Consider the following 14,976-nt stretch of genomic DNA (forward strand, 5'->3'; position numbering starts at 1 on the left):
CAGGCTACACGGTTCAGGGATCCTCTCCCTTCCACAATTACCAATTTATGAATTAACAGTCTTATTACATTCATATAAAATAATGTTAAGGCGTATTCTTGCATTAGTTTTGAGATCCTTAAGAAGTAAATCCTCATAATTACATAATACTAACTAGACTTGACGAGAACTCATGTAAAACAATTATTTTGAGTGATCACAATTTTTTTCTCATTAAAGACGACTATTTCCTATTTCTTGACAGTACTATTAGTATTAGTTAATTTTGAAAACAAAATTGTTAATTTTTTTTTCGTAGTCTTATTAAGTTCTACAGTTTAAGTTACGGGCTCGTGTGAGCTTAAAAATTAAAAATATTAAATTTATTATTTGGAAATGGTTGTTTATGTGAATGTGTGTTTCTTAAATTACTCACATTATAAATTCACATATACAATGGATGGTAATATGATAAATGAGAACGTTACTATATGGTAAACAAAACATTGTAATATTCCGTCTTTTTCTTACATCTTATATTGAGGACAACTACTATATATTTTTCAAAACTTCTCTTCAGTATGATTTTATCTTGTGCAAGTACACTACGAACGTTGCAAAAACGTATCACTAACTTTTTTATATATATATTTAAAATAATAAACTGTTACGGGTCGAATGAAAAACATTGGGGAAGTGTGGATGGCAAAGCTTGAAGAAAAAAAGAAGCTCGCGATAAAAGAGGAAGTTCAGTACACGATAAGCGCACAGTTCTATCTCTTGCGGGTCATAGGAGCTGGTGGCTGGCCGTCTCTTACACAGTGGCGAGAGATAATCCTTCTGTGATTGACAACTACGACATTGCACTTAGTTAGAATATTGTAGTACTACTCAAATATAATTTTGATGGGTTGCGAGCACCTAGCTAGCGCTCACTCTTCAAGGCTGCGAGGATGGAAGCTTCAGGATCATGATCTGTGGACCACTCGGCGAGCACGGAAATGCTGGAGGCACCTCGCCACGCGAGCGTGACTGACTCGCGAACACGGCTGCCCATCCGCGCTGACGACGACATGAATCAGGCGGTCGTTTGCGAGTTGCGGCCGAGACTGGAATTCTGGCGCTTATCTCGGGAACATGCTACAAGAGGATTTTCCTTTAGGCACGGACGGATCGGCATAGCGATTTCGCAACAAAAGACGGAATACTGAAAACATGGAAGTACAGTTATTCTGTGTTTTACGATACGGGTGGCAGGGATAGTTGGAGAAAGAGAGGGGGGTGGGAGCAAATTGTGTATGTGTTTTTTTTAGGAGAGGAAAGAAAAAATGCAGCTAATCTGAGACGACCGTTAATGTTCTTTACGCACTCTTGGCGCACTCTGTCGGAACTGGTGTGCGACATTGCTCAGATATGACGGCAGATCGAGTTACGACTGGGAGCTACTGTGTGGGAATAAGGCTCTGTCTCTCGCAGAATAGCTTGTTTCAGTTTTTTTTGTAATTACTGCTGCAAGAGATTTTACTGTAAATCTTTTTTTTCCGATATTGCTCTTGCATTTGTTGTTTGGTCATAAATTTACTCACCAGGTCATGTCAGTGATGATGATGATAATAGTGAACACTTGTGTGACTATATCATATTTAGTAAACATCTTTTGAGAAAATTGGAGGTGAAATGTAAAATGCAAGAGCGTTATCGTGATGAATTCACAGGGAAAGTCCTTAAATATTGGCAGTGAGAAGAAAATGAAATACTGAACAAACACGTGTATGAGACAGCGTGATGCGGTTACAGATAGGCATAGGTGACTGGACTGGACTGGACACACACACACTTACTGCGCCCGACGTCGCCACGCCATTGGCTGTCGCGGTCGAGAGCGGCGCGCAGGAGCAGGTACAGGTACAGGCTGAAGGCGACAGAACCTCCGAGTCTAGTAGGCCATGAACTAAGTTGGAATTAGCCTCGCAGAAGGGAAGGCAGTGAATAAAAAAAGTGATAGATGTATTGAAGGAAACGTATGGTAGGTCTTTTTGAAGGTCTCTAAATCGCGGATGCAAGTATGTTCTGTAGTTTTGGGGGTATTCTGTATGAAACACAAGACTATGAAAAGTGTTAAAAATTAGGCTACGCAAGTTCTGTATGTTTTTCATGTTAGACTTGACTTTTATCATAGTTATTCGATTGGTTTTTGTTTGTCACTGTTAACATACCACAGTTTAGTGCCACTAATGGCACCAGATTGTGTGTGTGCACCTTTAAAACATTTCCTCTTTTTACTGGGTTTTATTTCTATTGCATTGATAAGTAAGCTATTCTCTGTCTTGTACTGGGAATTTAGATTGACCGGGTTTGATATGATATGATAGCGTGCCATTTGTTAGTATTGGTGTTTCCGTGCCAGATAGCAGATTGTGCTATTTTGAACGCTTTTCATTCTTTATTAGCTTATAAAAGTAAGTTAAAGTTGTAACTCACATGTGTTTGTATTATTTTAGAGATTTGTGCACCAGTGACGGTTCTGACAGTTGAACGACGCGTGCTTATTGGTCGTTACACCAGTGGCATTGTTCATTTGGACACATCGGAAGAATATCAAGGACCTCGCTATCCTAGCACACACACGGTGTGTAGAGCTTTCGGAAAAATTACGCGATTTGAAATCTGCTTAAGATATCCGAGTGGGATCTGTTTACAAAAATATTTAAGAATTCCTTGAAGGCCGATAAGTATTTTTTTTTTCAGGATTAAGTTTTGAAGTGTGGTTTTAGAAGAGTTAAAATGACTAAAAGACGTGTTTTCAGAGTCATATTTTGACATAATTAACCGCTACAGATTCTTGAAAGCACTTATTGGGTGACTTTCATTCCTACCCCCCTTATATTTATTTATCCGCCATATAATATTACGGTCACCGCTCAAATTTCATAATTGAATGGGCACATGCTGTAAGGACCTCAGTCCAAGCAAACCAGTTTTGAGAAAAACGAATAAATTAATCTGTCTCTAGGAAACCCATTTAGCGTACGTTAAGAATTTCCCTAGCTAATATTTGCTAACCCGCGCGTGTGACTCAATACGTTTTAGCATAGATAGTTGAAGCTATCCTATAACATGCTATTTTCATGCTTAACTCAATTTGCCATTTTTCTGTGACTGAGGCCCTTTTAGCATGTGCCGATTCAATTGTCCTATGCACTACGAAAAGACTACGTGTCAGTTCACAGCCTTGCGCTTAGAGGCGATACCACGCTATAAAAGCACCAGCGAGCGGATTAGATACACTACTAAGTAGGCGGGCCCCTTAAGATAATATATTTATACGAACGTAATAAGTGTTCGCTCAACTACTCAACGAACAACGTGAAGGCGACCCTCTTCTCGACCAAGGAGCTTACATATGGTCATATACTAGCCGGGCGCAGCTGGGCGAGCCACAGGTACTCGATTGTAAAATGTGCCTCACGAACGCCACAGATGTACAAACCTGTTAAAAGGAAACTAGCTCAAACGAGGCATGATTTTATAAAAGCATTTTACGTACCTAAACTAACTACTTCTTAAAATGGTATAATACTGGTATACTACTTGAAGTCTCACAATGTCCTTTTTTATAATTATTTTAAAATATGCCAGGAAGTGTAAAAAAATGGTTTTTGAAATCTTTATTTCCATTTTATTTTCAGCAAGGTGGCTGAAGGGCTTTAAAAAACAGTGATATTCTTACCGTGAACTTGCAACTGGAGTAAATGTTAGCGCTTTATGTTTTTTTTAACATTGTTCAACAAACAATTTTATTTTCAAAATTTATCTACAATGAGATATCATCATCAAAAAGTATAATCATGCTAATGTAGCTAATACTAAACACCATACAAACACAATATACTGACTAATGACTAAATTTAATCGACTGATTTGCATGTGAGCAAATAAAGATAATTTCGTACTGTCGATTTAGTCGATAGTTTTTATTCGATAGTGCCCATCACTGGAGGGGCTATTGCTTGCTTCACCTCCACTCCTGCTGCAGCCCCTTCAGGGCCCTATTTCGTAAACCTACAAGTCTACAAGCTGTATTTGTAAAATTAAACTGTTTCCTAAAGAAAATTTTTTGACTTGTAAAGTTTGTACACTAATAAAAATGAAGTACAAGTCTACTGGGATTGCTTATCACTAGAGGGAAATTCGTATTGAGAAACCAAAATTTACTATTGCTTTTGAAAATTACTATGCATAAGATATATTGGGTGATTTTCTAGAGTAGCAATTTTTCCGAGAAAAATTTTGGAATTTTTTTAAAGTGGTTCTACATACTTCTAATGTATCTGTAAAAAAAAAACTTCGATTTCACAGAAAATGTTTTCTTGAACTTAAACATGAAGTTTACGAGAGTTAAATGCTGGTAAGGTTAGCGATTTTTAAAATTCTGTAAAATCTTGCGAAAGGTTATTTAGGTTAGGTCAGCAACATTCAAGCTTTTCAGAATGTTGTTCTGCAAGATAGTAAAGAAACATAAGTAGGGTTAAAAAAATTTCTCATTAAAGTCGGGACTCTTAGAAATCACACTTTATCTTTATCTTATTGTACAGGTATTTCCTTGTATGCTTATTAATATGTAAGCTTTATTTAAGTTGGAATAAGTGTATAAATTAACTATTCATTGAGCCTATTTGTCGTTCAAATGATAACCGAAGAGTCTCTGGACAATTATTTACGGTGTGTCGGGTGTACCAGTTGATGTTATATTAATCCTGGGTAGAAAATTGCATGATTTCCTAACCTAAGTTACTACAATAACGGTGAATATTAGGTGTATCAAATTATATTTTCATTAATAATACAAATTCTACTTGTAAAATGTACTTTGGTGTTTAAGGCTAGTAGAAATTGTTTTACAAATGACAAGCCCATGTAAGTTACTGTAACTTAATGATAATCACGTTGGTAGAAATGGCTTGCGACATGTAAAACTGCTGTTATTATTGTGTGTACTTGTAGTTTTAGCCACAAGAGAATTGACTTGTGACTTGCAGAAGTGTAGTGGTCGCAATATTTCCGAGATGCCAGCACGTGCGCCTGCGGTACCTGCGGGTAGGCAGCCCGTCGCGCGCGGACGACAGGTTGGCTGCCTGCCGCGCGGCCAGCGTGGCGCGCTTCGCTCGTAAAACGTAACAGTTGCGTAACAGGTCCGTCCAGAAATACACCCGCCGGCCCGCTCTCCCGAGAACCAGCCATTCACTGGCCGACAACACTGCCGCTTCGAGCAGCGTCGGATTTATAGCGAGTGCGCCAGCTTGCTGATGACCGAATTGCCTGTGATCAATTCAGAGGGGGGAAGGATTTTTTTTTGCAGTAATATATATTGTGTTGATTCAGACGAAACGTTTGGGCGGTGCACGACTTAAGTTTATCGGGGAAGTGTCTGCACTTTCTTCTGGCCTGTGGCACGTGACGTGGCGCCCAGCTTGACTTAAGTTTTGGTTTGTTAATTTGTTACTGGTGAAATAAACTGAACACACAATATCAATTTCATTGTCACGGAAAAGCTAGTTCCGTATCGCCCGTCGTTTTCATTATTTTTCTTAAAGGAAATTTCCTACGTATTGAATATTCTTTTTATTTAGTTAACGTGATTAACATTATCTGTTATTCTTAAATAATTCAAGAAAGGTTTTATAGTTACAAAATTTGCTTGAATGAATGAATGAATGAATGAATGATCATTCGCAGGAAATTAAAATGCCTGTATTTTCACATATGAACATTGCGTAAACATATTTACCACCGTGGTTTGGTTTTTGAAATATTTCGTTACATAAATTTCTAATGAGCAGAAAATATCAAATTCAGCATGGTGGTTGGATTCGAGTCTTCATCTGAACGAGTAGGTTCGGTTTGATTGCGCGCTGCGGTAAGAATATGTTAAAAAATAATGCTAAGGACTCGTTTTCTCAAACAAATTATGTTTGTTTGAGAAATCCCAACGCCTTACTGATGGAGCGTATTTTTACAGTACGCTAGTAGGCATGAAGTACTTAGTATTTTCTATAATTACGTTATATTTCAAATGATATGGTTACAACTTTCAAGTTATGGTTACAACTTTAGACCTGGTTTGCCCTGTAAAATTATTAAAAAAACTTATAATATAGTTTTAAGAAAATTGTAGAAGAGGACGTAGAAAAAGGAGGGAAATAAACATAGAATAAAGTACTCTGAAGTAAAATTCAACAGGAAATTAAAATCATAGGCAAAATGACTAAACGTTTTCCGTGTTATTTTATTTAAACGAATGTACGTGGCTTTGTAGTTTTTTTTAAAAAAAAAATCGGTATTTTTCCTTTTGTATCAAATTTGCAGACACGCAAGATTTTCAATTTGTGAAGTTATACTTCTTTAGGCGCGTTATGAAAAAATGATTAGAGTGAATTTTTACGATGCGCGCGCACCATGCAACAAAATTTTGACAGGATTAAAAAAAGGCTACATAAAAATGAACATAATATATGTGCTTTTAAATCTTATACTTTAGTGATTGATATAGAATACTAGTCCGTATCATTAAAAACATTTATTTATTGTGTAGATTAGTGATACAAATTGTTCGTAAACTATTTTAAATGTATTTATATATGTGAGGTTGTTCTGGTATGTAGAATTTATTTGTATTGTAAATTATTACATAATTATTTAATAAACCATTAATATTAATAAATTAGAATAAACATTCAGCATTTTTGATTTTCATTAGTAAATAAAATTTATTTCGATTATTTTACTAATTAAATAATTAACTTTATAAATCTGATTGGTTTTATATTTTACCAACCGTACCTATTTATAATAGCACCCCAGTCCTTTTATTGATTTATTTATATTATTTGCCTGAAAAATTAAAGTTCGTTTTTTATTATATGGAACTTAGAATGCGCGTACGTAAGTACACGAACCAATTTTTTTTATTTGGCCTCAATTACAATGTATTTTATATAATTAATAAACACAGAGTTTGTTATATTTCTTAGCGATATAAATACTGAAATTTAAAAATAACTATCTATGTACATAACTGAGGGAAAACGCTTTGTCATACAAATTTCAACCCTCGTACAAAAATAATAATTTGGTCAAGAGTGATGCATAGCAGGCGTGGGAAACAATAGGAATTTAGTCGTGGAAAATCAAAAACTGTAACAAATGTTCAAAATAATATGTTCGCATCTTTATCTAATAAAATGTTTAAGATGCATTAGAATCTTTTAAAAAATATTTTCCTCTTTTGGCTAAAAAATGGAAATTACTTTTCAAAATGAATAGAAAATGCACACGCTGTGACACGAAAATTGGAAACTAATCACATTATAGAATACTTTTTTAAAAGTAAAATTTTAAAATGGATATCACAATAACTTACAAATTGAGGATTTGTAGTAGGTAAATTGCGATACACAGCAATCGTCGCAGTTGTAAATAAGATGATTATAAAATAAATGAATGTAGAAATATCAGACATTTCGAATGGACTTTAATCCAAAGAGTATCTAATGTAGCATACGAAATTGTATGATGTTTTGTGTATAATATTGTGAATTATTGAAGACGATCATATATATATATATATATATATATATATATATATATATATATATATATATATATATATATATATATATATGGTATAGTTTAAAATAATTCTTTGTACCTTAAATCACAAATGTAGTACTCGGCAGAAAACAGTAATTTCACGTAAAACCAATAAAGCTACTGGTGTGCCGGATGAGGCGCGGGGCGACTGCGGGGTGACTGACAGTAAGTGCGAGCACTGACGCTCGAAAGGTGTGACGTAGTGCAGCACCTGGTCCCTGCGCTCTCTGGCAGGGTTGGCAGCCATTTACACGACTCGCGGCCTGTGAAATCCCGTCTGACCAGAGTCTTCAGTATTACTATAGATAAAAATTAAGTTACAAAAATTAACATGTTTTATTATGGCCGAGGAAAATATTCATTAAGGGGCATTCTAATTTTTTCCATTTATCGACGGTTTTGTTACTACCCGTCTATCGTCGGACAATTTTAGAACGCAACGTTTGTGAAATAGTATAATATTTTCAGTCGCGCCATTAGTTAGTACATTGTAACGAACTACAAACGCATTGTAAGATATTATTTATGCTCGTCTCATACCAATAATTTTGAAAAATTATTCAAATATAACTTCCGCCATAAAATTTCTAAATCCGAAGGGGCTTAATCAGATATCCCATGTGAGGATTTATTCCGTGCTTTCTTGCTTAGTTTTGGGCACTTGTTGAAGTCAGTATTGAAACTATCATGACAGCTGTAATCGCCGCGTGAAATTACCAGCTTTTACTTCCCGTTTAGAGCATATATATAATACATTATATATATGATATATATTTATATAATATATATATATCATCCACTTCAACCAAAAATTTCCGCTAAAATTTTGACAAATCCTAGTGACAGCAGAAAAATTGTTAGTCTCTGTCGAGTTCACTGGATCGCTGGTAACGACCGTGCGACGGGAAAATATGACAAAGTAATAAGGTTGATGTAGTATTGAAAACGACCATAATATATCCTTATGCTTTTCGTCATCCACCCTACTCTCTATCTTGTTGACAGGTATCTCTGATTCCAACACTGCACGAGTGCTTACATGGTTCTAACATTGTTCCCTAGAACTGTACGGAAATGTAGGGTTCAAAAGAGGAATCCCTGGCTGTCTTCTTTTCATTAGCAGTAGCGACGAAAATCACCACCACATTGAAAAAAAATATCACGCAGAGATCAAACGTGCTTCTCGCATATTGAGGTCGAGGTGCATCAACGCACGTGCCACGTCTGTGTGTTGACTTGAGTGTTTTTATCCTTTTATTTTGCACCGAGGAATGTTTTAAGAAGCTGGGTGGTCTCGCTGTCGATGTGTTAACTGCCGCGATGCCCGCTGACGTCACGTACACTGCGCGCGGGACGTGTCACAGGTCGACGACCGCTGGGAACGGCCCTGGAAACTCGGCGAAGCGCTGGCTTTAGCTCGACGGGGAGGGGGGGGGGGCAGTGGACCGCGCAGGGCTCGTAGACTTAACGACTAGCGCAAAGATGCGCGGTGGACTTTCGCGGTGGTCAGCTGGTGCGTCGTTCGAGGTTATACGATCCCATTGAAATGCAGTTAGTGTTTGGTATTGCATTATTAGTACATTTAACTGTGCGTGCGCGTCCGAGGACAGCGAGATAAGCGTGTGCGTGCAGGAGTAGCACATGGCGTTGTTTGCCGAGGCAGTCGTGTGAAGTCACGAGGCTGGGGCAGACCGCGGTGCCTGCCGGGAAGGACGCCCCCGCCACTCGGTGGGTCAGCCCCCGCTGCATCGACCCTCTCCGGCCCGGTCAGGTCCCGTGTGCTAGCTGGGGCCAGGTCTCGCAGAAAACAACTACACGCCAGTTCTCCCTGTTTACTACACACTAAGTTCGAGCATTTCGCTTGATATAACATGCGATTGGCTCGAATGTACTACGCAGTATTTAATCTTGATCCAGGTACTTTTGTATGGCCAGGATTCTATTCCACAAAATAAAAAAAATATATATAAAAAAACCGACAAATTACAAGTAACAAGTTACTACTCACAAAATAATAGTTTCAATAATTTTCTTCCCACAATAAATTTGATAACATTTTGTAAAATTCATCCATATTTTACAAGTAAATAAAGAGAGATACAAGTTTGGAGGTTATAATTTTACAAGCAAACAAACAAAACGACAAGGAAGACTGTAAAGAGGTTACCTGAAACCTGGGAATAAGAGAGGAGCAATTGTGCGTTTTCGCAGAGATTAAAGAGCTAAAGGTAGTAGTGATTGGAGATTTCAGTGACAATATTAGTAAAAAAATAAAAAAAAAACCGTAGAAAACAATAGTTTTGCCGAATATTTGGACTACTCCATGGAAAAGACTGGACGTATGTTATTGGAATAGTGTTATGCGAATTTTTAAAGATATTAAAGTTCATTTTGACAAGTGATAAAATTTTGGTGTTGCTTGATTATTGCTGTTGGCAAAGAAGCTTCAGTTTTTAAAATTACGTTTTGTTCATCATACACTCTTACAGGCCAATTTGCACTTACGCAATAAATCAGTTTCCTAGCTCCACAGACAAACATGCAGTTCCTGACGATCAAACATGCATTAATGGTTAGAAGAGGACCTTACACATAAGGGAGATTCAAAATCTCATAAAATTGTTGCACTTCTGCTAAATTTTGTGGACATAACAAATGGCCAAAATTAAGGTAATTAACTGTAGAAACTATTGCATTTATTAAATGGGACACTGATGCTTAGCTACACCATGCATCTGACCAGTTATGTGATACTGGCAATCACTTCTTAACCAATGCAAATGTTTACACAATTTTTGCTTGTTGCTAAGTGCACCACTTTTTGTTTGCAATTGTTCGGGGTTCATCCTAAATCTTTAATTGAACTCGGCCTTTGACTCGAAAATTAAGTTTTGCCGCAGTCTAAAAACTTATATTCTGTAGCCCTTCTTCATCACTTGAAGAATCGAAAAGTAGGTTATGTATCATGATTGTTAAATACCGCACACACAAACCAACAAAGTTGAAACAAAAAACATGTGTTCACCTATTTGTGAAAAGTTCTCAGTCACTCGAACTTTTATAAGCCTTCAGCATTTCTAATACAACAGCTTTCACTGTCTTGTTTACTGATTTTATGCAGTTACACATGGTTTCGATTCGGAATGTGGGCAATGTCTCGCGCTCGTTTTGTTATGACGAGTTGACTTATTACGGCTGTCACGCTTATTAAAGTTTTTCTGTCGTAGTTTTGTGTATAAGCTCAACACGGGAGACCGTGCCTACCGAACGCAGGTTTTTGATGTGATTTTACATCTGTAGGCATACATTCTAGGCGGATGTACTTTCTCTATTTGCCCTGTCCTTTTCATCTCATGTTATAAAATAAATATTCTTTAATATTAGCATACCCTACGTTTATTCATATTTTGCAACCAAGTGTTCTAATGATCACAACCACATATATTTTTCCGGTTTGGATATTGGCAGATGGACGTGGCATAAGTGACAAAAATTGACTGAAATGCTGCAGTAATGTGGTGTAACGTTCTGGAGCTCTTAGGGCACGGTTTAAGTGAATCCTGTCGAAGTGACTGCATTAGTTCTCGAATTATAAGTTTGTAAACTTTCAATGCAGACAGATAGACAAATTTTTAAACAGTTATCAACAAAATGTTTGTTACTAATACTTTATATGTGCAGATCCATTCACTAAATCGTATGTTAAACGCACCAAATTTGAAAACTGCATGAAAGCCTGTTATTTTGATGTTCTGAGTACGGATTTTCAGATGATGATAATACAAAACCGGCCTAGATTTACTCTTTCTCTGTGTCTGTGTGTATACATACATATATACTGTTGCCAGTTGTGGCCTCCGCAAGTCATGACCTAGCTGCTAAATGCAAACTAGATAAATAGCGTGAACAAAGTTTTACATTTGCACGCTAAAAATAAGTTGTTTATCTTCCGTTGTTGACTTTATTCGTCCAAGCCATTCAAGCCCACATTCATTACAACTACCCGTTCATTCTTTGAACTCAGAAATTATTAATGATACCATTTGTTTGGTCATCTCCAGAGCCCTCACTACTTCTTTATATCTGAATACAAATAAAAGGGTCTGAGGGGTCACGTGTCTTTGAGTCCGGGAAATGGGGTAAGGATCGTAAACTAATGATCAAGGACAAAATTGTATGGGCAATTTCGATTAAACTGAAGTAACGCCGAAAAACATTTCATTACACTATACAACATCTAAATACAAGTTAACACACCATATAGCCCCGAAAAGCAACACTGAGATCATGAATTTTATCAAAATTTTTAACAAAGGTTATTTTAGATAATTCAATGAAAACAATTTATTTGGCCTGTTGTAGGTACCAAAATGTATACCTAAACCAGATGTGTATAAAATTATTTACTTAGTTTTAAGATTTTACATTCTTTATGAACTCATTTATAGATTGCTGACATCAGTACTTTTTCAAACACGCTAAAGCTTGCTGATTTATTTTTATTATTGCGAGTAAAACTCTTCTTGATTTTCTTATTACAAACTATTGTATTATACATTTTTTTTTATCACGTATCACAGTCAATATTACATCATTTTGGCGAAATAAGTGAAAAAAGAAACATTTTAATGTTATATTTGACTGGAAAAAACTCAAATGTATTAATAATAGTTAAAAAAAATGTAAACAATAAGTCCGAAATTCATTGTTTTAAAAACGAACTTGGTCTGAAAATATTCATAAAATCTTCTCTCTACTAATGATGTATATGGACTGATTATGGTCTTCCGCGCAACTAGACGACACTGACTTACGACCTGTCTACGTAACCGTCGAAGCCGATGTTAAAAAAAATGCAATTTTTTTAATGTTAAATTCTTCAGACGTAAAGTATTAATAATTAATAAGCCAGGTGAAATATTTAAATTCACCGGCAGTGAAATATGCTATTTGCACTTACTGCATGGAAGAAGCGCCGAGGGGTCCCGGTGTGGTGACGCGGCAGGGCTGTGTTGCAGGCGGGCCCATCTCCGCAACTGCCTGGAGAAGCTGAAGGAGATGGTTCCGCTGGGACCGGAGGCGTCGCGCCACACCACCCTAGGACTGCTCACGAAAGCCAAGCGGTTCATCAAGGTAACGGCCCCGCACTGGCCACTTCCTCTCAACACCCGTCGTCATGAATGTTGCTTACTTAAGTTTCAATTTTTTTTTTACTTAAGGCCCGGACTCAAGGTTGCCATGTTGATATTGTTTTTCGCGTTTTTACTTTTATTCAAGGGTTGTTTATAAAATTTTAACTCATTTGTTGTTCTGCCACAATTATTTTCAACAGATATTGACTTTGTGTAAAATCATGGTTAGTACCAAGTCGCGAAAGTGGTGATGATTGCGAAGACTTGCGCGCAATTTTACACCCATTGTATTACACTAATTGAATATATGTTGGAATAGTTGTGTTGAACAACAAATGCGAGGGAAACAGAAATAGAAATAGCTCTTGAAAATAATAATAATAAAAAAAACATGGTTTTTGAGACCGAGCCTGAAGTCAGAAGTAAGTAACAAGTCATTTGTTCAGTCTACTCACTTTGCCCCTCGGGTCTTAACTTGTTCATGTTTCTCTTCCTTCGCCAATTCCACGTGTCGTCTGCCAATCTCTGAAGTCGTCTCTTCCCTCGAGATGGTCCCTGCAAGCCAAGCAGGCGAATTTTTCCACTCAAAATCTTCCACCACGTTCTAGTTAGACTTGTCATAGTGGTGAAAAAAGATTACTACATGTCAACTTGTCCCTCCTTTCCTTAAAGTTTCTTCTGTGTGTGGCACTCTGGCACTTGTCTATATTAACACTACGCTGTGCCTAATGTTGGCGTTGAACACGTGAATTGTTAAAATTTCTAAACCATGATCGTTGTGGTTCTGTTTCACTACTGATTTAATTTGCTTGAGGAGAAGCGTTAATGATCACACTTTAGTCGACACTAATTTAAACATTATAACTTAAGAAATTTATAGTTTACTGTCTGATGGGAGTTTTTGGTTCAAAGGTTGAGTTCATAGGTTCTGCGACTGTGAATCAGCATCTTCACACTTCTTTAGTTGAGAATTTCAAGGACTTTTTCAAAGATATTTTCCCAAAGTTTGTGCTACGCATCTATATTTAACTAGATATATTTATCACAGTTGTATTTTTCTTTAAATGGCTCTATTAAATATGGTGTGCTTCAGGGTTAATGACAGTAAGTTAAACTGTTTGGTACGAAGCCAGATTTTTTGTACATGTATCTACATTGTGCACGCACCATAAAAACTGAGACAATAGTGCTATTATTAATATATAGAATCATCCTGCCTTTGTCTTATAAATTAATTTAGGCATTGTTTTGGGAAGGAATACATGCTTCAAAAAATATCTTATTACTTAACATTACAGTTAGCTATTTTTATTGACGTGTTAAAGAAGATTTCCGGAACTCTGAAAATGGTGAGTTTTTGACAGCTGGAAGAACTCGAAACTATATCATTAAGTAGCCAGTAGCATTTTGCCACTAAACGCAAAAAAAAAGTTATATAATCCATTTAATTATTTCAATAATTTTTCTAATTCTAATTAGGTATTACAATTGGTTTTCCACAAAAACGATAGAAATGTAAATTTGCAGCTAAATACTTCAAAAATATGCAATGTATACATTTGTATTCTTTTGAAAGTTTGTTGAGCCACTTAAAAAGTCTATAAGTTTAACATTGTTAAACGTAAATGTAAAATAATGACCTTAAATGGAAATTTCATCCTTAAATGTAGTAACAACTATTTTTTTTTAAGTTGATAACATTAATTTGTGTGACGTATCACTGATTTTAGTTGGGTTTGGGAGGGGGGGGGGGGTTGTTGTTGGTTGTTAGGGGGGGGAGGGTTGTTGGTTGTTAGGTTTTTTTTTTTGGGTGTTACGGGGGTGGAATGTGTATTGATAGTTGTATTTTTTACGAAATATTACATCATGAACATTAAAATCTCTTTTCCTTTTTTTGAAGTAGGTAGTATAATCATTATGTTTGATTAAAATACCGATTAGTTTTAAGGGTAATGTTTTGCTAGTAAATGTGATGGCCATTTATTAGCGATTTACAGCTGGATCGAAAGGACCACAGCCAGTCCCAACCACCCCCCCCCCCCCCTTCCTTGCCTGCTATAAACTTGGCGGCTATATTGGTCACCCCCATGCTGAACCGTGACACGTAAAACCTCTGCCGTCAAGGAGAAATTTCAAAAGGCGATTGTCACATGTGCAGACTCGTTCTCAATGGCGCTCATTTCCCGACGTGTTCAGCGCAGATTCATAAACGTTT

At 36.6% G+C, this 14,976-nt stretch overlaps 1 protein-coding gene across 3 annotated transcripts in view; it reads left to right on the forward strand.

Annotated features, from left to right (window-relative positions):
* LOC134530629 (max dimerization protein 1-like) overlaps positions 1-14,976 on the forward strand; it is a 134,325-nt gene that overhangs the window by 96,001 nt on the left and 23,348 nt on the right. For all 3 annotated transcript variants that reach the window (XM_063365634.1, XM_063365636.1, XM_063365635.1), the window contains exon 4: positions 12,648-12,762. In XM_063365634.1, the coding sequence (XP_063221704.1) occupies positions 12,648-12,762 (115 nt within the window). The remainder of the gene's footprint in view (positions 1-12,647; positions 12,763-14,976) is intronic.

Source organism: Bacillus rossius, chromosome 3 (assembly GCF_032445375.1).
Source record: "Bacillus rossius redtenbacheri isolate Brsri chromosome 3, Brsri_v3, whole genome shotgun sequence".
NCBI classification, from domain to species: domain Eukaryota; kingdom Metazoa; phylum Arthropoda; class Insecta; order Phasmatodea; family Bacillidae; genus Bacillus; species Bacillus rossius.